The 23,681-nt window shown below is 41.5% G+C and overlaps 1 protein-coding gene across 3 annotated transcripts in view; it reads right to left on the bottom strand.

Moving 5' to 3' along the window:
• Window positions 1–1,309: 1,309 nt before the first annotated feature.
• The window catches only part of skil (SKI like proto-oncogene), a 64,965-nt gene continuing 42,593 nt past the window's right edge, over window positions 1,310–23,681 (bottom strand). The window contains exons 4-8 of one of the 3 annotated variants that reach the window (XM_033031789.1): window positions 22,997–23,097; window positions 17,028–17,269; window positions 14,557–14,816; window positions 8,164–8,391; window positions 1,310–3,319 (exon numbers count right to left, since the gene is read on the bottom strand). In XM_033031789.1, coding sequence (XP_032887680.1) covers window positions 3,137–3,319; window positions 8,164–8,391; window positions 14,557–14,816; window positions 17,028–17,269; window positions 22,997–23,097 — 1,014 coding nt within the window. In that variant the 3' untranslated portion in view covers window positions 1,310–3,136. The remainder of the gene's footprint in view (window positions 3,320–8,163; window positions 8,392–14,556; window positions 14,817–17,027; window positions 17,270–22,996; window positions 23,098–23,681) is intronic. The other 2 variants (XM_033031790.1, XM_033031791.1) reach the window with 2 other exon arrangements.

Below are 23,681 nucleotides of genomic sequence, written 5' to 3'. Positions count from 1 at the left end.
AAAAAGTCACTTGTCTGGTCTGAAAACACAATTATAAGGCACCTACCACCAGATTCAAGAATAGTTTCTTAATCACTATTATCAGAATCTTGAACAGACCTTTTCATAAACTGTGGATGAAATCCCGATCTACCCATCTACCTTATAGCAACCCTTGTGCTTTTTTTAATCTGCAGTTTCTCTGTAGCTAGAATACTATATTCTGCACTTTGTTTATTTTCGCTATTGCACTTCTTGATGTAATCATGTATGGTATAGTTTGCGTGGATAGCACACAAACCAAGGTTTTGCACTGTACACGGGTACACATGACAATGATAAACCAATAAAATGCCAGTATCATCAAGGACCCACACTCATCTCTCCGCTGCCATCAGGTAGAAGGTACAGGAGCCAGGAATCTGCAACATCCAGGTTCAGGAACAGCTGCTTCCCCACAGCCATCAGACTATTAAACACAACTTCAAACAAACTCTGAACTATAACAGCCTATTGCACTTTGTCTGTTTATTTATGTGTGTATATATATATATATTCTATGGTGTATAGACACACTGATCTGATCTGTATTTATGCCTACAATAATCTGTTGTGCTGCAGCAAGCAAGAATGTCATTGTCCTATCTGCGACACATGACAATAAACTCTCTTGACTTAACTTGACAATGTAATGTGCCAGTAAATAGCTCATCTGTGGGGATATCACACTTCAGTCCAAATCTTCTTTTGCTTCACTTCCAAACAAAAAGGAATGTGTAAAGATTCTGTAGCCCTTTTTTCTATTTCTACTGCATAAGATTTTAATACCAATTGTAACACTGATTTGTCCCAAGTGAACTGGGAAAAAAAAATCAGCAAAGCACGTGAAACCAAATCTATGACCACAGTAATTTACTTTAGACTTTAGAGGTAGTGTGGAAATAGGCCCTTCGGCCCACCGAGTCACACTGGCCAATGATAACCCCGTACACTAACACTATCCTACATACTAGGGACTTTTTTACAAAAGTCAATTAACCTACAAATCCGTACGTCTTTTGAGTGTGGGAGGAAACCGGATCACCCGGAGAGAAAACACACGCGGTCACACGGACAAACACCCAGACAGCGCCCTTAGTCAGGATTAAACCCGGGTCTCTGGCGCTGTGAGGCAGTAACTCTACTGCTGTGCCACTGTGTCGCCCCACTGTTACTCCAGCACTTTGAATCTTTCTTTGGTAATAACTTGGAGTTATTACCAAAGTTCTGCAGTTTCTTGTTATTACACTTTTAAGTACCGATGTTGGGTAAATTTATACCAAAAGGAATCTTTTGTATACAAAAAGCCATGTTCTTTTAATGTCAAAGAAACCACTCAAACTATAGTTGTATAAACATTTTGCCAAGCAATATAAATGTTCATATCCCATCATGTGCTTTGGAACAAAGTACAAAAACCGTGGAATAAAACATAAAACACAGGGTCAAGACAGTAGGAGATCCATTCAAATAGCAGTCGTTAGGCTGGGTCACTGTCAAAATTAATACTGACAAACTCGCAATGATTGTTGTGGAAGGGACAGCAAGTGGTTCAGTTTTACAACTACAAATTCTGAACAGGAGTTGCAACAGTAAAATGGGTAGTAATTTATCCTGCCAACATGCATGTGATAACATCACACAGCACTGAATCCAAATAGTGTAGGGTAAATTGGGGTTGCCATAGCAGTGGAAAAGAGGTAATGAGTAGATCAATAACTTTTCCTTCAAGCAAGTTCACAATAAGAGTCCCTTCTTCCAGGTGTGTATTAAATATATTCAAGTACACAGTTGTATCTGCAGCAAAAAGCCAGAAGATTCAATAGCTGCATTGACACCAATATAGAGTAATGTGGTTTCCAAACGTCTCCTTACTCCTTTTTTTCCCAGTTTTGTTTATTATTTTAGAGAAATTAATAAACATTTGTCATCAGGCGCTGTAAAATCAATTGAAATGGTTTGTTACAGACATCACGCTTCCTCTCATTATCAGTACGAAACTGGTGTTGCAATGGCCAATTTCAACGGTTAGACCTTCCCTTCCTCAGCTTTCAGGGAGGCAAACGGTAAGCCAGTCAAGGATCTACTCCTGAGCAGTGCCCAACGGCTGTGTTTGCAAGAGACACACAAATGCGAATCGTTGAGTCCACTGGCACTCATCCCAAGGCTGAGAAAGTCACAAAGGAAACAAACAGTACCCTCAGAGAACAGTGCCTCAGGAAGCAGTGAAAGGGTGGTGAAATAAATAAGAAACTGTAGAAAAGGAATAGTAGAATTCATATATACAACCATTTTAAGAGGAAACTACATAAAACCAGAGCCATGCCTGGTACGGTTTATATTTTTTACATTTACTGAGTACATACAGTGGGATGTTATCATTTAGAGATCACATCCGTCTTTTATCAAAAGAAGTGAAATCCAAGGTCATTGTAATGGTTTTGTTTGCAAATTGCATCTGTCCACACTATTCGCAGTCAAAACCCCGTGGCTTTTCCTTGTATATAACAACGATCGATCGGTACAGAAGGGTCGGGGCAGCAATAAAGAGCACATGCAAATCTAGAGAATAAATTTGAAGTTTTCTGAACAACTGCAAGAAAAATTACAAAACAAGTCTCCTGCATATTGTGCAACTAAGTAGGAAGCAGGATTCTGGGACGAACAAAGCACTAGGACCAGATGCAATCAGTGATTTTAACAAAAGCCATTTATAAAGGCAATGGGAAAGAGCACAAGAACAGATTCTAATGCGTGGCTGGCTCTACATGCATATAAATTTCCAAAGGTTATCAAATAACATATCTCCCATGCCTAGCCATTTTATAATGTAGATATTTTACCTATGCATTATATATATATATATATATAGATATATATATATATATATATTTATGTACAAAACTTAATTTGTTTAAACTTTGCTTTCTAGATTTTTGTTCCAAACTGGATGAATTACAATTAACTCCAGTCTCTCCAGAACAACAATTATTCAGTTGCACAGATTTCTTCCAGTGTAGGTTGCAAGGCGTTAATTCACCAGTCTCTTCCTCAAAAGCAATTCTATAAAATTACTTTGCTTCAAACAGCTGGTGCTTCAGAGGAGACTTTGTTCTCATCAATCCGCTACAGACCTCAGCACAGTGCCAGCTTTATTTCTGGAGGTTTCGAAGATCTGAAGCTTCAGTTCCTTTACCATGGCTTCCAGTTTTTCTCGGGCTTCACGCTCACACCTCAGCTCCTCTTGAAGTTCTCGGCGATCCGCCTCAGCTCGGTCCAGCCTTTGTCGCAATTCAGCTAACTGTACATGACAATGGAGAAGCGGAGGAGGGAAGGTAGGGGGAAAAAAAGAGACTGAAGTTAAAGATGGACTACCATTTGCATTGGTTGATTGACTTCAGCACATTTGCTAAGGCGCTTCCAACCACCTTAAGTACACAGTTTCTACAACCTTTAGACTTTAGAGATACAGCGAGAAAACAGGCCCTTCAGCCCGCACTGCCAGCAATCACCCCATACACTACCCTACACGCACTAGGGACAATTTTACAACTCACCAAAGTCAAATAACCTACAAATCTGTACGTCTTTGGAGTGTGGGAGGGAACCGGAGCACCCGGAGAAAACTCGCCAGGTCACAGGGAGAACGTACAAATTTCGTGGAGATAGCACCCGTAGTCAGGGTCAAACCCAGGTCTCTGACGCTGTATGGCAGCAACTCTAACGTTGAACCACAGTCCCACCCTAGAACAGGTACATGGATTGAAACGGTTTGAAGGGATATGGGCCAAACGCTGGCAAATCAGACTAGTTTGGATGAGGCATCTTGGTCGACATGTACGAGTTGGGTCGAAAGACCTGCTTCCATAACAAAGAGCCATGTCAATAACTCAAATTACTTCTGAGAATGACACATAGCACACAAAACAGTACAGCGGAGTAACAGGCCCTTCAGCCCATGATGTCCGCCATACATGATGCCGAATTAAACTCATATCATCTGCCTAGATATATTGCATATCTCTATATTTCTTGCATATCCACATGAATATCTAATAGCCTCTTATCTGCCTCCACCACCACCCACGTCCCAGGCACTCATCAACCTCTATGTAAAAAGGTAGCCCTGCCATCGCCTTCAAATTTTGTCCCTCTCACCTTAAAGCAACAGCCTCTAGTCTTTGACATTTCCAACCTGGGGAAAAAGGTTCAGACTGTCTACCCTCTCTTTGGAACTCGTAATTTTATATACTTGTATCGGGTCTCAACTTCCAACGTTCCAGAGCAAACGATCCATCTGCCCAACCTCCCCTTATAGCTAAGATGGACACAAAGTGTTGGAGTAACTCAGCGGGTCAGGCAGCATGTCTAGAGAAAAGGAACAGGTGACGTTTCGGGTCGAGACCCTTCATCCGACCACGCAGTCACAGAGGGGAACATACAAACTCTGTACAGACTGCACCCATAGTCAGGATTGAACCCGAGTTTCTGACGCTGCAAGGCAGCAACTCTATTGCTGTGCTACCGTGCTGCCCCATGAAAGATAAATCTATGGTAGACTGAAGAAGGGTTTCGGCCCGAAACGTTGCCTATTTCCTTCGCTCCATAGATGCTGCCGCACCCACTGAGTTTCTCCAGCATTTTTGTCTACCTTCGATTTTCCAGCATCTGCAGTTCCTTCTTGAACAAAGATAAATCTGTGGCCTGCCATGACTTGGTTTTGAACCAAGGTTGCTGCAGTTGCTTCTTCAGTCTGAAGAAGGGTCCCGACGCGAAACGTCACCTACCCTTTCGTTCCAGAGCTGCTGCCTGACCCGCTGAGTTACTCAGCCACTTTACGTCTATCCAGTCATTGAACAGTCAAGCCCAGGAACAGGGAATTTGGCCCACAATGTCCGTGTCAAACGTGGAACTAAATGGATAGAATGACGGCCCATCTAATGATCCCCTTGTTCCGAATATGACATTTAAAAACAGCCAATCTGCCACAGTCAAATCTATTTGCCAGAAAAGATTTACAAAAAAAAAGATCTACGTCTCCCATTGCCAAAACTCTAATGTCCTCAGTAGTGCCGTCTGCTGGCTTTAGCCACCCGAGTCAGATGTCAACCTCCAGTTCCATCTGCCTAGACCCTGCATGTTCTTCCTGTGAATGCTTGGATTTCCCCCGGATGCCCTGGTTACATCCCACTTCCTAAAATTGTGTAGTTAGGTTAATCGGCATTAAAAAATTATCATCAGGGATTTTTGTGTCGTGTGAGAGAGGATTGGAAATAAGAGAGTGATTGGTTTGAAAGGATTGCTATGCTGAGAGCTAGCATAGATACAATGCGCTGAAAGGCTCTTCCTTTGTCTTAATATAAAATTGATAGTTCTGTCCTTTCTTTTAATCGCTTTTTCATAATAGCCTTCCATGTTCAGACTGTGCGAAAATCATTTGCAAAGCCGTGGCTCAGTAATAAGCAAGTCCCACTATAACACTGATTTTTCACTGTTCTATTATATGGCCATATTTTGCACCTAGACACTTGCAGCTTTGCTCTACCGAGGGCTCTGCTTTAAAGTTACAGATAGTTCAACTGTAATGCGTTAACATAACACAAATTGAACGCGGGTGATAGATTAACAAGCATTATTTGTATTAGGCAGGCCAAATCATAACGCAATTTTGATCGGGAATACCACTTAAAAGTTAATCCTCCACCGATTCATGGACCTTCAAGTCCTGTTTAGACAATTCAAATCTCACCATCTACGATCCACCAGTAGCACTCCCTCTCCATATCTCTAATCTTACAATTCTGAGATATATACAACTGAATAGTTCTGTCCTCAACATCATCTCCAGTTAATCATCCAACATCTGCGTGCAAACTTTCACTACCAGAGGTCCAACCCCTGGGATTTTCTCACTAAACCTCACAAAATGCTGGAGGAACTCAGTGGGCCATGCAACATCAGCAATTGATTTCCCCTCACTATTGATGCTGCCTGACCCGCTGTCACTCCAGCACCTTGTATTTTGCGCTAGATTCTAATATCTGCAGTTCCGTGTGCCTCCAAACCACTCTGCTTCTCTTCTTTACAATGCTTAAAACCTAACCATTTTATCATCTATCCCAATAGCTCCTTATCTTTCTTGGTGTTAATTCACACAAAATAACCTCTCTTCCATTGACTCTCTCTCTACACCCGTTACCTCGGCAAGGCCACCAGCATAATCAAGGACACTTCATCTTCTCCCATCTCTCATCAGGCAAGAGGTTGAGAATTGCGAAAACACACACCTCCAGATTCAAGGACTGTTTCTACCCAGCTGTGATCAGGCAGCTGAACCATCCTACCAACAACTAGAGAGCAGTCCCGAGCTATTATCTACCTCATTGGAGACCCTCAAAATATCTTTAATCAAACTTTACTGGACTTTATCTTGCACTAAACGTTAGTCATGTTATTCCCTGTATCATGTAACTGTACACTGTGGATGTCTCGTTGTAATCATGCATTGTCTTTCCGCTGACTGGTTGCACGCAACAAAAGCTTTTCACTGTACAGTACCTCGGTATACGTGACAATAAAAGTAAACTAAACAAGATCCTGTGAAGCAACATTTTGCTACTTTTAAGATGATGAACGTCCTGTCAAATTCACCAACCCTCCTTTAGTTGCCCTCTTTCCATAATCCCAACAACGTGTTTCTATTGGTACTTTGGCAGGTACTATTTTCTCTTTGCTTCATGGCCGTTATTACTGTTGCTAATGCCGACCAGCACATTAATCACTTAATATATTAATATCAAAATCCTTCTCCATTAAGACTTAAAGGAATCAGTGGTGGTGAATAACGTTAAATAAACATTCTAATGAAAACCGACCCTGTTCCCTCACATAATGGAGTCTTCAAATATTATACCAGAAGGTTAGACCGTAAGACATCGGGGCAGAATTAGGCCATTCGACCCGTCGAGCCTACACCCTCATTTGATCATGGTGGACCTATTTTTCCCTCTCCACCCTGATTCTCCTGCCTTCCCTGTAACTTTTGACACCCTTACTAATCAAGATCCCGTCAATCTACACTTTAAAAATACCCAATGTCTTGTCCTCCTCAGCCGTCTGTGGCAATGAATTCCACAGATTCACCACCTTCTGGCTAAATAAATTCTTCCTCATCTCCATTTTGAAGGTGTTTTTATTCTGATGGTTAACATGGTCTGTTTCCGTGCTGTAATTGTTATAATGAGAGCTAACATTTGATTTTACAGACCCATCCTACCACAGCAAACCTAAATACTAAATTATATAAATATATAAATATGCACAAAAGTTATAACATGGAGACGGGCCCCATATATGTACTAATTGGTTTGCATCTTAGTAAACAGTTAATATTTGATTAAAATAGCCTATTCCTTTGTACCATCAGTTTTTTTAACCCAGATTTATTTATGCATTCTAACCGTTTGGTACAGTTTTGATTCAGCCAGAATCCCTGATAATGGTTGCCCACAAAACTCCAACTGTTAAAATTAGTGGTCCAAAAGGCATTCTGATGTGGACTTGGAAAGCCACGTTATATCACAAGCTACTTCGCCCCTTTGCTTTAGGTCTTTTAAATAATGGGGGGGAGCGCAGTGGCGCAGCGGTAGAGTTGCTGCCTTACAGCGCCATGGATCCGGGTTCGATCACGACTAAGGGTGCTGTTTGTACGGAGTTTGCACGTTCTCCCTGTGAGCGCATGAGTTTTCCCCGGGAGCTCCGGTTTCCTCCCACATTCCATTGTAGGTTGATTGCCTTCTGTAAATTGTCCCTAGTGTGTCGGATAGAACTAGCATATGGGTGATCGCTGGTCGGCATGGACTCGGTGGGACAAAGGGCCTGATGCCGCACTGTATCTCTGATCTAAACTACTGATATGCAGTAGCTTGTGGTATTTTTATGCAGATCCTAAATATATCCCAGATTGAGAATTCAAAGAGAGACTGCAAATAGACATATTCACGATTAGAAATTCAGAAAGCCCCCCCCCCCCCACCCCTTATACAATATGCTACATCATTATCGTATTTAGTTGTGAACGTCTATAATAATCTGAGGATTAATATGCCCCACTTTCTTTATTTCTACTGTGGGCAACAAATATACCTGTGCAGTGTACTCAGCCTCTTGGCCCTTTTCTGTTGTGCGGTCACACAAACAGCCTTGTTTCAGCTGCTCCAGCTGCCACTCTACGTCTGCCTGTTCATCGTGAACTGCACTCATTCTCTGGGCATGGGCAGATTGTAGAGAATCCAGCTCTTGCTGCAGCTCAAGCTTCTCCTCAGTCAATTCTTTGAGTTTCATCCTCTTTGTGACTTGCAATAACTCCACTTCCTGAGCAGAAAAGAAAGCTAGACTTAAATCACGGTAGCGATGGGCTTAGAAACACAGGCTGGATTAACCTTCATGTGACTTTAACACAAACCATTCACAGGATATTCCTGTCTGAGTCTGCCAACACTAGTGGACCGAAAAATAAACTTAAAATGCTGGAGTAACTCAGTGGGCAGGCATCATCTCGAGAGAACATCGATAGGTGATGTTTTGGCTTGGGACCCTATTGTCAATAGGCAATAGACAATAGGTGCAGGAGTAGGCCATTCGGCCCTTCGAGCCAGCACCGCCATTCAATGTGATAATAGCTGATCATCCCCAATCAGTACCCCGTTCCAGCCTTCTTCCCCATATCCCCTGACTCCGCTATTTTTAAGAGCCGTATCTAGCTCTCTCTTGAAAGCATCCAGAGAACCTGTCTCCACCGCCCTCTGAGGCAGAGAATTCCACAGACTTACCACTCTCTGTGAGAAAAAGTGTTTCCTCGTCTCCATTCTAAATGGCTTACTCCTTATTCTTAAACTGTGGCCCCTGGTTCTGGACTCCCCCAACATCGGGAACATGTTTCCTGCCTCTAGCGTGTCCAAGCCCTTAACAATCTTATATGTTTCAATGAGATTCCCTCTCATCCTTGTAAACTCCAGAGTGTACAAGCCCAGCTGCTCTATTCTCTCAGCATATGACAGTCCCGCCATCCCGGGAATTAACCTTGTAAACCTGCGCTGCACTCCCTCAATAGCAAGAATGTCCTTCCTCAAATTAGGGGACCAAAACAGCACACAATACTCCAGGTTGAAGTCTGAGAAGTCTGGACACATGGAATAGATATGGCGACAAACATGGTTCCTCTTGCATCCGGCCTCAGTAGACTATTTCTGTGCAATTAGCTAATCGGGGGTGGCAAGTGAGATCACCTGTACAGGCAGATGAGATCAGTTTAATGTTATCCTGTTCAGCATACACATTGTGGGCCGAAGGGCCCGTTGCTGTGCTGTACTGTTCTATGTTATAAAGGACTCATTCAGAATCATCACGTATCCATGTTCTCCAGAATGCTGCCTGACCCACTAACTTATTCCAGCTCTTTGTCTTTTTTTTGTAAATCAGCATCTGCAGTTCCTTATGTCAACATTAGTGGACCTGTTCAGTTTCAATAGGTTTCACAATTACTCCTACCACTTTTTTTTTACAAAAATACCTATTTAGTTATTTGCAGTTAAATCACCCAGGTGCCACAGTGGGATTTAAACACATGGTAGGATCAATAGTCCAAGTCTCTTGATACAAAATCCAGCAATTTAGCTACAATATTTTAAAGTAGTTAGGCGGACAATCTCGGGTTGTGATGCAAAGAGATTAGAAATGCTAACTACAAATTCTGACCAGCAAAATCACAACATATATTATTCTGCACATGGGTAAGTATCTAATTTTATTAAGTAGATTAAAATTGGAAGCTGAGGGAGCAATATTATCTTGGCTTAGAAAAACAGTTTCAATCTTTTCTGAGACCATCACTAACTGAAAATGCATGTCAAAGGCATGATGGGTTAGTTTAGTTTATTGTCACATGCACCAAGGTACAGTGAAAAAAGCTTTATTGTCGCATGCTATCCAGTCAGTGGAAAGACTATAAATGATTACAATCCATCTGTCCACAGTGTAGAGATACAGGATAAAGGGAATAGATTAAGGAGAGCACAGTTAGAGTAAGAAATGCTGCTGTTGGAGTTGAGGTTTAAAAGAGTGGATGGATAGTAATGAATGATTGCAGATCCACTTTTGGGACCAGCACGCAGAGAGTCGTCTGGATTGGGCACCATATGTATATATAGGCGTATAGCCAGGACAGGGGGATAGGATAATTCATCTGCTCTAATTCAAAATAATGTTTCACATCATCAAAAGCTGCAAATAATCCTTGACATCTCATCTGAATGATAGAATCTCAGCAGTGCGGTATCTTTTAGTGATCAAGCTGCTGTTGGGACTTGAACTCATAAGTTTCTGGCTCAAAAATAAGAGAACTAAAACTTACCCAAGACCAACGCTTTCATGTGCACACCTCTGTACTTTTGACTAGCTCCTGCCATTTCCTTTTCTTTTGTGAAATATTGTAACACTGAAACTGGTCATTAAGTTATAAGAAGAGAACCTATAAATTCTGCCACGCCCCTAGTCACATTGATAAGTGCAAAGAGTAACGGCAAGTTTAATTGTTGATATTAACAGTAAAATAGACTATTTTTGTTTATGCTTGATTTATTCTCACAGCACGGACTTGGACATGCTCTTCAACCCACCATGTCTGCACAGCACATCAAGCAGGCATTTGCACGCGTCCTACACTAATTTGCACACATCCTATACTAATCCCACTTTAATGTCCCAACATACAACTTTCCTCAAATTCTGCCGGTCCATAGTTCAGAGATAAAGCATGGCAACAGCTCCTTCGGCCAACCATGTCCATGCCGACCATCCCTCACACTTGTTCTATGTTATCCCACTTTCTCATCCACTTCCTATACACGGGGCTATTTAGAGCCAATAAAACCTACAATCACACACGCCTTTGGGATGTGGGAGGAAACTGGCGGAAACCTACGTGGTCACAGGGAGAATGTGCAAACTCCAGCCAGCACCGGAGGTCAGGATCAAAGCCGGGTCTCCAACGCTGTGAGGCAGCAACTCTACCAGCTGTGCCACTGTGCTGCTCTAAATGGCCTTTGTTCTGTGGAAGGAACCAGAGCACTAAGACCAGACCCATGCGTTCACAGGGAGTCGGCCCCAGAAGTTAGGATTGAACCCGTATATCTGGAGCTGCGGGACAGCGGCCCACTCTTGCCCCACTGGGCTTCCTGCATCGTAAACGCCAACAACCTTCATCCACAACATACCCGACAGACCTCATTTATTCTCTCTTCTCTTCCCATTCCTTGCAATCAAAAATGTCACATCACAGTGTACCACCAACACAAAACAGGGTTATGATCACAGCTTCACAAAGTTTCTCAAAAAACAAATCATTAGATGGATGTAAGAAAGGTGAATCATGATTGATTGGGGGGGGGGGGGGGGGGGGAGAGGAGTAATATAGTGATTATAATTATGGATTGATAAATGGTTATTGAAGAGTGGGAATGGATAGATCTTGCTCAGGTTGTTGATAGTGGGGCTAGCAGGGTGTGGTAGGGAAAATAATAGTGAGGGCTAATAACTAGTAAGTAGGGATGTGGATTGTGCTAATGTGGTGATAGTGAACCGCAAACAAAACCGCAAAGTAGAGACTTGGATTGCAGCAGTGACGACACCCAAGTCTCAGGAACTTCACTGATTATGTTATAGCGTGCACCAATCGTTGTAACAGAAAAATGGATCTAGTGTTAGACTTGTGGATAATCGTTTTATTGGGTAGTCAAGACCTAGTTTGTTACCCAATTACCTAATCTTTCTGTAAGCACTTTGTAATCAAGACCTATTTTTACTGTTGATCAAGTTTTTGCGTAATCTTGTCAGCTGAGAATGTAAAACCTGTACCAAAGTTGCGCTCAGGAGATCAGCTTTGACTGGTCTCCTGGTATGCACCACTTTTAATAAATCGCCCGTTACTTTGAACACCAACTCTGCATGGCCTTTCCTTTTGCTCATCATGGGGTATCACAGGGATTGATGTTTAGATACCAGTTATTCCCAAACTCTATCAATAGCTTTAAGGGGTAAATACAATATTTCCAAGATTGCTGAAGATATGGTGGGATTGTGAGAAGGGCACAGGATGTAAAGTGGCTCCAAAGGTACATGGACAATCTAATGAGTAGATGGGAACATAGCACATTGACTTTATTATTGAAAAATGTAAATTTATCCACCGGTACATATACCTACAATAAACCAGTACGAATATCAATGGACAACCTTGTCCTTAACGTTAGCAAAATGGAAGTGTTGGTTCTTGACCTAAGAGGAGGAGTGGGGGGAGTTGTTAACGCAACTGTGCCCTCATCAACAGAGCTGCTGTAGAGATGCCCGACAGCTTCAAGTTCCTAGGCATCCATATCACCAGCAACCTAATCCGGTCCCATCACGGATTCCCATTTTAGATTAGTGTACAGATACAGCATGGAAACAGGCCCTTCAGCCCAGCAAGTCCACGCCAACCAACGATCATCCATACACTAGTTTGACATCCTACACACCAGGGGCAATTTACAGAAGCCAATGTACGGACTTGTTACGAACATTCTGCGAGTTTGAAAACTCGGGAGAATTCGTGAATAGATCGGGAAAGTGGGACAGGCCCTTAAGGCAGCAACTCTACGGCTGCTCCACTGTGCCGCCCCACTTTCTTAGTCATCTGAGAAGATTTGCCAAGGATTCTCTCAAACTTCAATTGATGGGCGATAGAAAATATACTAACGGGTGCATCTCAACCTAATAACACAATCCACTGCAGACTCATCATTATTTTCCATTTGTCCATCTTACAAGCATCAGGAAAGCTGATGCTTTCCATTAAGGATGCCGGTCATCATGCCCATTCCGTTTTCTCTCCTCTATTTTTTGGGAGAAGATGTAGGAGCTTGCCAGTTCAGATGTCCAAACTTAACAACTGCTTCTTCCCCACTGCACTCAATCATCTCTTTCACACCCCCTTCCATATACTCTTAACCAAAGATCCTATAGCAAGCAAGATAGTCCACTCGACAAAAAAGACATAGTACGGTCATGGGCAGATTCATGTGTAATTTTCGGCCCCATTTCCGTAACCGGCTTCCGTCTCCGCACCAAAGATCCCATAGCGAAGCAAAGATACTAGTGCGGAGACAAAAGCCGGTTACGGAAACATCCTCGTAAAAATAAAAGTTCTTTGGTAAAAATCTTCTCCTCATTTTCAGAATTATAATTTATTAACACAAACTGTTCCCCCCCATTGTTGATTACACTGCGAGTCGGGTCAGGTCGGGTTACTGAAATGGATGAGAAAAAGGCCCACGTTCCGCTCCATTGCGTACTACACGTCAGCCCATTGCATTTAGCAGGAGTGGTCTATAGGATCTTTGCTCTTAACTCTACCTCATTTGGTTGTTCCATGATCGTGCTTTAGGACCTTTTTTTTTAACACTAATTCAGGTTGCACTACCATCATTGCACCATCCTGCTATTTTGCAGTTTGGTATATTTAGTATTGAATTTATGATTACTGTATGAATACTGTTTACCCTGAGAGCTCTACAGTATGTGAACAAGGAATTTTGTTTGCAGCTGGTTGTATAAGCAAAAGATTAATGTGAATCTGAATAAATGATGGAGCAGGGTGGAGGGCCAAATGGTTATTCCTGCTCCTATTTTTTACGTGTTAAAACTACCTGCCACATTGCTTACAATACAACAGTGAGTACTTTCAGAAATATTTTACTGCCTAACATGCTTTTTAAGGGACTCTTCAGGTAATGCCAAGTCTAACATATGTAAGCATCCCTTCTCTCTAATGGCAATGCAGCAACAGTGGAGCAATTATATAGAAGTCCAAATCTGCCTGCAAACTACAGTTGATGCCTTTTTCATTTTCTTTATGTTTAATCTGTAGCTATACCATAGAACAATACAACACAGGTGCAGGCCCTTCAGCCCATGATATCTCTGTCAAACATGATGCCAAATTAAACTAATTCCTTCCTGCATATTATCCATATCTCTCCATTCCCAGCATATTCATGTGCCTCTCTAAATGTCCCTAAAAACACCACTATCATACCTACTTCCACCACCTGGCAGCACACTCGAGCACCTATCACTCCATGTTAAAAAAAAACATGCCCCGCACATCTCCTTTAAACTTTCCTTCTTTCACCTTAAAGCTATGCCCTCTTGTCTTTGATATATCCACCAGGAGAAAAGATTCTGACTGTCTATCCTATTTTTTGCCCCCTCGTAATTTTATATACTTCTATCAGGACTCCTCACAGCCCCCGAAGCTATAAAGAAAACAATCCAAGTTTGTCTAACCGTCCTTATCGCTAATGCTCTCTAATCCAAGCAACATCCTGGTCAACCTCTTCTCACCCTTTCCAACACCGTCTTGTAATGGGGTGACCAGAACTGCAGACAATAAAATGTTTGTTCAGTTGAAATGTTGAAGTTTAACCCATCTCGCATCTTTACCATTTGCAAATGCTTCTTCTGGTGAATTGTGGTGTTCAATTTCTCCTGCTGTTCACAGTACGTTTTCATGATTTGTTCCACTATTTTCTCATTCTCTTCTGTGCTCATTCCAATGTGCTGAGAAGAATTACGAGTCTCTTTATCAATCCTTGAGGAATTGCTATTTCGATCCTTGGGAATTCTCTCTTTATTTCTATGGCTGACACGTTCAGATTTGATATATTCTTGATCTGTAATGGAAGACGCTGAAGCTCGGTAACCTATTCAGAAGACAAAGAAATGTGAACATTAATATTAGATCTTTCTTTGACAAAGGCCTTATGCACATAGATCATAAGATCATAAGACAAAGGCCCATCAAGTCTCCTCCGCCATTCGATCATGGTTGATTTATTTTTCCACCCGACGCCCCTAGTAATCAAGAACCTATCAATCTTCACCTTAAAAATACCCAATGACTTGGCTTCCACAGCCGTCTGTGGCAATGAATTCCACAGATTCACCAGCCTCTGGTTAAGAAATTCCTTCTCATCTTTCTATGTCCTTTTATTCTGAGAGCCCTCTGATCCTGGGCTCTTACAGTGAAAACATCCTCTCCAAATCCACTCTATCCAGGCCTTTCACTATTCGGTAAATTTCAATGTCCCGCCTCATTGTTCAAACCTCCAGCGTTCTAAACTCTCCCACGAGGGAAAAACATCCTCTACACAACTACCTTAGGTGTATGCATCAAGTATGCTATTTTAAATGGACATATAAAATAAACCCACAGAATTTACTATTTAGAATAACATATTAAAATAAAGAGTAAAGCTCTGTTGGATGTTCAAGATTTCATAAAAGCAGTTTAAAACAACAGTACTTGTAACTCGCCATTAAAACAAATAGAGATTTGTGTAAAAATCAGAGCTGACAAATATTTAAATTAGAATATGTGTTTCAGTGTGGGAACATAAGAATGATAGTTGGCAAATCAGCTTTTTGAGACTGTACACCATTCAGTTCAACCGACGCATAATCCTCCTTCCATTTCAGTGTGTTATCCCCGTATACCCTGACTCCTGATTTCTACAAGCTTCTGTGTGGGAAAATTGCTTTCTTGTTTCATTCCCAACTCACCTAGATTTGATAATAATATTATGTATCCTTCAAATGAACAAGATACTTTGTCTTTATCATTTTAAATACTGAACTGAATAATTTCAAGGCCTCCTAAAATGCAAGAAATAAAAGCTTTAGTTTTAGAAATACAGTGTGGAAACAAACACTTCGGCCCACCGAGTCCAAACCGTACGATAGTTCTATCCTACGCACTTGGGACAATTTTACAGAAGCCAATTAACTGACAAACCTGCACGTCTTAGAATGTGGGAGGAAACCAGAGCACCCAGAGAAAGTCCACGCGGTCACAGGGAGAACGTACAAACTCCGTACAGACATCACCTGTAGTCTGGATCAGACCCTGGTCTCTGGCGCTGTAAGGTAGCAACTCTACCGCTGCAGCACTGTGCAACCCATGCTTACAATTTAACTCTTGGTATTAACTCTGGGGGAGATGCACTTCCAAAATCAATATCTCGACAATGCAAAAAACGACAACACATGGAGTCTGACCAAGATACTGCACTACTGAAGCATCACTGTTCACTGCTGAATTCTGGCCATGTTGAATTAAAGATAGGATTCCATTAACGTTTAAGACCTTTATTCACATCTGTCCACCAATATAAAATCACTTTGCTCTTCCATAATCTCATGGCACCCACCAGCAACAAAAGTGCCTAATAGTCTAATGTTCATCTCTGATCAAAGTGTTTTCATTTTTTTTAAGTTTTAGAGATACAGCATGGAAACAGGCCTATCGGCCCACTGTGTCCACACGGACCACTGATCACCTGTTCACATTAGTTCTATGTTATCCCACCTTCTTATCCATGCCCTATACACTAGGGGCAATGCAGAGAAGCCAATTAACCTACAAAAACCCGCATGTTTTTGGAACGTGGGAGGAAACCAGAGCACCCGGAGAGAACCCACGTGGTCACAGGGAGAATATGCAAACTCCGCACAAACAGCACCAGCGGTCAGGATCGAACCTGTGTCTCTCGCTCTGTGAGATAGCAGCTCTACCAGCTACTCCACTATGCCACCACTATGTTTTTGATGTTATCAAAAAAGCTGGGCTCATTCTCAGGAGAAAACTTTCAAATTTCCAGTTAACAAGGAGAGGTGATGTCTAGGTGATCCTGTTCAAGGATGAAGGGAAGTTAACAAATGTTTAGACGTGTCCCACTCAAAATGACAAAAAACAGGCCCTGTGACACCAGTTTGATTCCCTGCAGGACCCATAGTGGTCATCAACCCACGTGCAGCAAATATTATAGCCATACTATAGTGATACTTGAAGACCAAATTAGCTTTGATCTCACTATAAGATGCGTTCCAATATCTAATTAACATATTGAACTCACGTGGACTGTAGGAATCTGCAAGTGACGTGTTGCTTCCTTCCTCCTCTGGAGATGACACAAAATAGGAAATCAGCTTCTTGTCCACATTTTCCTTCTGATGTTTCATCCCCTCGTCCAAAGTTGTTGAGATGTCCATTGTGTATTCCTTATTCACCGACTTAGTGGCATCTCTACATCGTTGCAAAGGTGGAGCCAATGAAACATTTGGAGCTTTCACCTTATCGTACATATATAAAAGACAGCTGCAGAATTTCAAAGCACAGTTTTAGTGAAGATCTAATGCATCACATTGTGAAATGTGTACCTATATCTTCAATACAGTTCAATGTTAAATTTTGCCTGGTAGTGCTCCATGATGCCATTAGGATATTAAACAACAGGACTGCAAAATGTAAATTTGCAGATGCTGAGTATTTGAAATTGATTTCATTTGATTCCACTTTGATTTCATTTTGATTTCACTTTGATTCAACAGAAATGTCTGGAAATACTCTTTTCAACCATTCTAATACTGACTGAAACCTCCTCTCCCTCCCCAGATACTAACTGATCTGCTGCATATTTCCATCCTTTTCTTTTTTATTCTGAGATAAGTACAAGTTCCTGTTTATATCCTCCTGAATATTGGTTAAAATTTGAAAAGTCTGTTCTTTATATCAGAAGGGTTACTTGCATTTGTTCTTAGTTAGCTACTTCAATGGCAATGTTAATGATTACATAAATAGAAACATTGTTTTCTATGCTGGTATTAATTACATTTAACACCTACTTCTACGATATTGTAGTCTGTCCAACCCAAATCGCAGTGTGTTAGTTATCTAACTGAAATGTATACAGTGCCAGATAACATCCTTGTTATAGTGCCTTTCACATATTGTACTGTGAGGTCTTTCAAAATAAACTCCTTCACACAAATTTGATTAGTACGCGTGTCAGAGGTTATGGGGAGAAGGCAGGAGAATGGGGTTAGGAGGGAGAGACAGATCAGCCATGATTGAATGGCAGAGTAGACTTGATGGGCCGAATGGGCTAATTCTGCTCCTATCACTTATGATCTTATGATCTTAAATTAAGTACATAACTAGCTGCAGACTCATTTACACTTTTCTTAGTTATCACCAAGGTCTTTTTCCACTGTATCTCGGTAATGTGACAATAATAAACCAATCCCAAACAAAATTCTGAAGGCTGTTTAGTCAGAATACCTTAACTGATGTCACACATAGTTCGTATAAAAATACTCATCCAAAAGATCTGGCTGGACATAATATTTTGTTACCAAAAAGCCACAGAAGACATGATTGATAACATCCAATGTCAATTCGCTGGACTTGAGCTTCTGAAGAGACGGGATGGATTATAAATTCCAACGGCGCTATACTCTCTTACCGAATTAAATTAACAGGACAGGTTTTCATCAAGCTACATAAAGCTGGTGTTATAGATTTGTTGGCAATTAGAGAGAACATCCAATCTTCGCATCGAGAATCAATCTCAAGACACATTCCAGAGATGCGGTTATTAATCTGCAGCAAACTGAATATTAGCCAGAAGGTGTTTTATTTTATCCAGATTATTTAATTGTGTAGTCAGCGTGTCATGTTTTGTGTTTGTTGGAGGTGTGTGGAAACACAAGTCTATATGGCTGTACTGGAATTAGCAAATCCAGAGAAAATACACAGTTTCAAGCAGCCTACAATTAAACAAAAAAGATTGGTCGAAAAAAAAGACAAAAGATGGAGTAACTCAGCAGGTCAGGCAGCATCTTTGGAGATAGGTGACGTTTCGGGTCTGGACCCTTCCACAGACAGAAGGTTCTCTTTATCCTCAATGCCCTGACCTATGTAGCGAAGTATGCCATATGCCTTCTTTACCACCCTGCCACTTTCACATCAACATTGTACACCAACATTCCAATGTACATCAATGGTCCCAAGGGTCCTGCCTTTTATTATATTTCCCTCCTACATTCAACCTCCCAAAATATACCTCACATTTTCCCAGATTAAACACCATCTGCCTTTCTCTGCCCAAATTTCCGACTGATCTCCATCCTACAGTATGTTTTGGCAACTTTCCTCACCATTCACAATTTTCACATCATCTGAAATCTTACTATTCAGACCATCTATAATGTCATCAAGATCATTTATACACCTCACAAACAACTGAGGTCCCAGCACTGCTTTGATGCAAGCTCAAAACCACTGTCAACAAGCACGTAGCATTCAAGAGGGTTTCCATACAAGAGACATGAGCAATATCATGCAGACTTCAGCCACATGGGGGCATCCAAGTGCCATAATCTCATTTCACAACCAACTAAAAAATATTTTAAAACAAGAGAATAGTCATACAGTCATACAGCGTGGAAACAGGCCCTTCGTCCCAACTTGCTCACACTGACTATCATGTCCCATCTACACTAGTCCCAACCACCTGCAATTGGCTAATATATCTCTAAACATATCATATCCATGAACCTGCCTAAATGTTTCTTAAACGTTGCGATAGTACGTGCCTCAACTACCTCCTCCGGCAGCTCATTTTATACACCCTTCACCCTTTGCGTAAAAAAGTTGCCCCTCGGGTTCCTATTAAATCCTTTCTCCGTCACCTTAAACCTATGTATTTGATTCCCTTACTCTGGGTAAAAGACTCTGCACCAACACGATCTATTCCTCTCATGATTTTGTGCACCTCTATAGGATCACCCCCTCATCCTCTTGCGCTCTCAGGAATAAAGCCCTAGCCTGCTCAGCCTCTCCCTTTAGCTCAGCCCCTCGAGTCCTGGCAACAACCTCGCAATAAAAAGTAAAAAATAAAGAAGCTCATTTGAATTTTGGCTGTAACAAGTGAAAATTAATTTAATTTGTGCAAACCTCATTGCAAGTGAAAGATTTCTAGTCGCATGTGGCAGGAGGGTGTAGGAAAATCAGAATTGAAAATTCTGTTTTATAGATTATTTATAGATTATTTGGTGAGATGTGAAACTTCTCAAGAAAACATGAATGCAATTCAGAGGAGACTGCAGATGCTGGAATTTTGAGCAAACACAAAGTAAGTCAATCAGTCTGAAGAAGGGTCCCGACTCGAAAGTCTATTCCCTCCACAGAAGCTGCCTGGCCCACTGATTTCTCCCAGCACTGCGTTTTGTTGAAAGCAGGTTCCGCCATGCACAGCTGTTTCAACCAGGATTCTACGTGGCACAATTAGAGCAGAATTACATAAATAAACTTATAAGTGAAGATTTTAATTACAATGGGATAGTCAGATTTTGTACATCAGTAGAGGGCGACATCCTCCTCATGCACTGTTCGTGCGGAATTTGCATGTTCTCCTGTGATCGTGTGGCTTTCCTACCATCCCACATCCTGAAGACATGCATGTTTATAGGTAAATTGGCCTCTGTAAACTACCTCTAAAGTGTAGAGTGGCTGAGAAAGTGGGATTATATAGAACTGGTGTGAACCAGTAATCAATGGCGTAGATTTGGTGGGCCAAAGACCCTGTGTCCATACTGCAACTTTACATCAATCAAACTCAGGGGACAGGCAGAAATCTTTCCAGCTCACTCCACCCCCACTCTCATCCCACTCCAATCAGCCTGAAGAAGGCTCCCAAATCGAAACTTCACCTTGTCCATTCCTTTCATTGATGCTGCCTGATCCACTGAGTTCTTCCTGCAATTTGTGCTTTGCTCAAGATTCCAGCATCTGCAGTCCCTCTTGTGTCCATCTCTCTGCTACTGAAACTTGTTTTCTCTCTCCCTCCCAGCTCTGACTTAGGGTCATGGGCCTGAGACATTAACTCAGTTTCTCTTTCCACAGCTGCTGCCTGACCTGCAGAGTGCTTCCAGCATTTCCTGTTTTTACTTCAGATTCCAGCATCTGAATTTTTGGGGGATTTTCAGGGATGGGATAAATGAAGAACCAGAATTTTGAACATCTTATTGAGGCAAGAGGATGAGGTAACAATAAGAAGATTTCATAAAAGTAAATATTACCAGCAACTTGTCCTGGTACTAGCCATATCGAAGCAATGGCCAAGAAAGCACACCAACGCCTCTACTTCCTAAAATGGATTAGGAAGTTCGGCAAGTCCCTAATAATTCTCACCAACGTCTACAGATGCGCCGTAGAGAGCATTTTATCAGGATGCATCACAGCATGATTTGGGAACAACTCCATCCAAGACCGCAAGAAATTGCAGAGAATTGTAGACGCAGCCCAGATCATTACACAAACAGACTTCCATTCCATTGACTCTATCTGCACCAGCATAATTAAGGAAGTGTCTCACCCCAATCATTCCCTCTTCACCCCACTCCCATCAGGCAAGAGTAGAGGCACAGAAGTATGAAAATGCATACCTCCAGATTCAGAGACAGTTTCTTCCCAGCTGTTATCAAGCAACTGAACCATCCTATCAATAACTAAAGAGCAGTCCTGGGTTACTCTCTACCTCATTGAAGACCCTTGGACTATATTTAATTGGAATTTACTGAACTTAATCTTGCACTATAAACGTTATTCCTTTTATCATGCATCTGTATACTGTGGATGGCTCATTGTGATCATGTATAGTATTTTTGCTGACTTGTTAGCACATAACAAAAGCTAGTCACTGTACCTCAGTACACGTAACAATAAACTAAACTAAACTAAACTAAACTAAACTAAACTAAACTAAAAAGAAAAAGCGATATGAACTTCCATTTCAGCAATGGAAGAGCTGAATTACAGGCAATGCAGGAGATTGAAGCCAGCCTTGTGGGAAACAGAGAGGGTGTGAGAATCCAAACTTGGTTCAGATGTGACATTTGCCAAGAATGCATGTGTTGCTATTCAAAATGGGAAAAGACATTGAAAACAAAAATCAGAAAAATGAAAAATCATCTCAACTAAAATGGCAGAAATGAATCGGTGGGAAGAGAGCATATTTGTGGTAGAAATTAAAAATAAGCATGGTTTTGGTCTGATTGTGCCAATAGGTAGCTGTCTGGTATTGCTGTTTGGTTCACTGTGGTACTCATTCTCTAACACTAATAAATACTGCTTCACGAATTGGGTTTGATGGTCCAGATATAAATCTACATCAACTTACTGAAATGTCTTTTGTTGTCAGAAGAAGGGCCCCGATCCAAAACGTCACCTATCCATGACCTCTAGAGATGCTACCTGACTCGCATTTTGTGTTCTACGCAAGATTCCAGCATCAGCAGTTCCTTGTGTCTCCCTGGCTTTTGTTGTCCTTTTTTCTCTACTTGACAATTAACATCTAAATCCCAAGTTTATACCATTCCAAAGTAAAACTAAAATAATAGTGGCATAAAAGGTGGGGGTCTCAAGGTCACTCTATTACACAGATGATCTATTTGGATTTATGCTCACTTACTTGTCCCAACAAGCACCAGCTTCCAAAGACACATCGATAGAACACAATGAGTAAAACACCAAGTGCTGGAGTACACACAACAAACTGTAGATGATGGTATACAAAAGCAGGTACAAAGTCTTGGCATAACTCAGCCTGTCAAGAAGCATCTGTGAAGGGAATGAATAGGTGAGGTTTGGGGTCGACATCCTACTTCAGAAGTTTGAAGAAAAGTTCTGACCCGAAACGTCACCTATCCATTTCCTCCAAAGATACTGCCTGACCCACTGGGTTACTCCAGCACTTTCCATTTTACTCAAAGTTCCATGCCCGCAGTTGCATGTGTCCCTACAATGTCTTTTCCGCACACCTTAGAGAAGTCACATTGCACAGATCAAATGATTCATAAATTTTCAACCCTTCACTCCAATCACTGAACAATTGGTTTGTATCCATGCAGTTTCTGTCTTCTTCCCACTGCTATGACTGCAGTTGACTAAATATCAGCAGACAATGGCATTATTTAATTCCATTAGAAGACAGCTTCAAACCATCATCTTTAGTGATCACTAGTTACTCTATATGAAGCCTACCTTGGATGTATCACTGAAGGATGTTGTTGACTTGGATGATCCACCTCTTGTTTGATGACTGGACACCAGTGCTGGAATGTCATAGTGTGCTGAGATTCATTCTGCAATAAAAGGCAGGAAAGACTGAAAATTAACCAATTCAGAATAAAACAATGCAATTCATTAGTTTTAAATATAAGAAACTGAAGCAGGAGAAGGTCACACCCCTCGTGCCTGTTTTACCTCAGCGCCATTTCCCTGCACTAACTCCTTATCCTTTGATTCCCATAATATCTAAAATATTGATCCCTTTAATGAAAATGCTCAGCGACTCATCTCCGCAGCATCTGAGGTGGAGAATTCCGAAGCTTTATTAATCTCTTGGTGAAAAAAAAGTTATCCCATCTTTGTCCAACACGGCAAACTTCTTTTTTTGAAACTGTGACTCCTGGCTGTAGTTCCCCACCAGGGGATACATCAACTACTCATTTACCCCGTGAAGCCTCTAAGACTTTTGCACTATGGTATTGGTATATTATTGTCACATATACCGAGAGATATATTGCTTTGTATGCTATGCAGGCAAATTGGGAAAACATTCTTAGTTTAGGAGAGGTCCGTTCAATAATCTAATAATAACAGGAGTGGCAGGGGTAGAATTGCTGCCTTATAGCACCAGAGATCTGGGTTAGATCCTGACTACAGG

Source organism: Amblyraja radiata, chromosome 13 (genome assembly GCF_010909765.2).
Source record: "Amblyraja radiata isolate CabotCenter1 chromosome 13, sAmbRad1.1.pri, whole genome shotgun sequence".
In the NCBI taxonomy this organism is placed as follows: Eukaryota; Metazoa; Chordata; class Chondrichthyes; order Rajiformes; family Rajidae; genus Amblyraja; species Amblyraja radiata.
Note: the sequence above shows the minus strand (reverse complement) of the source record. Positions and strands in the feature narration are given on the sequence as shown.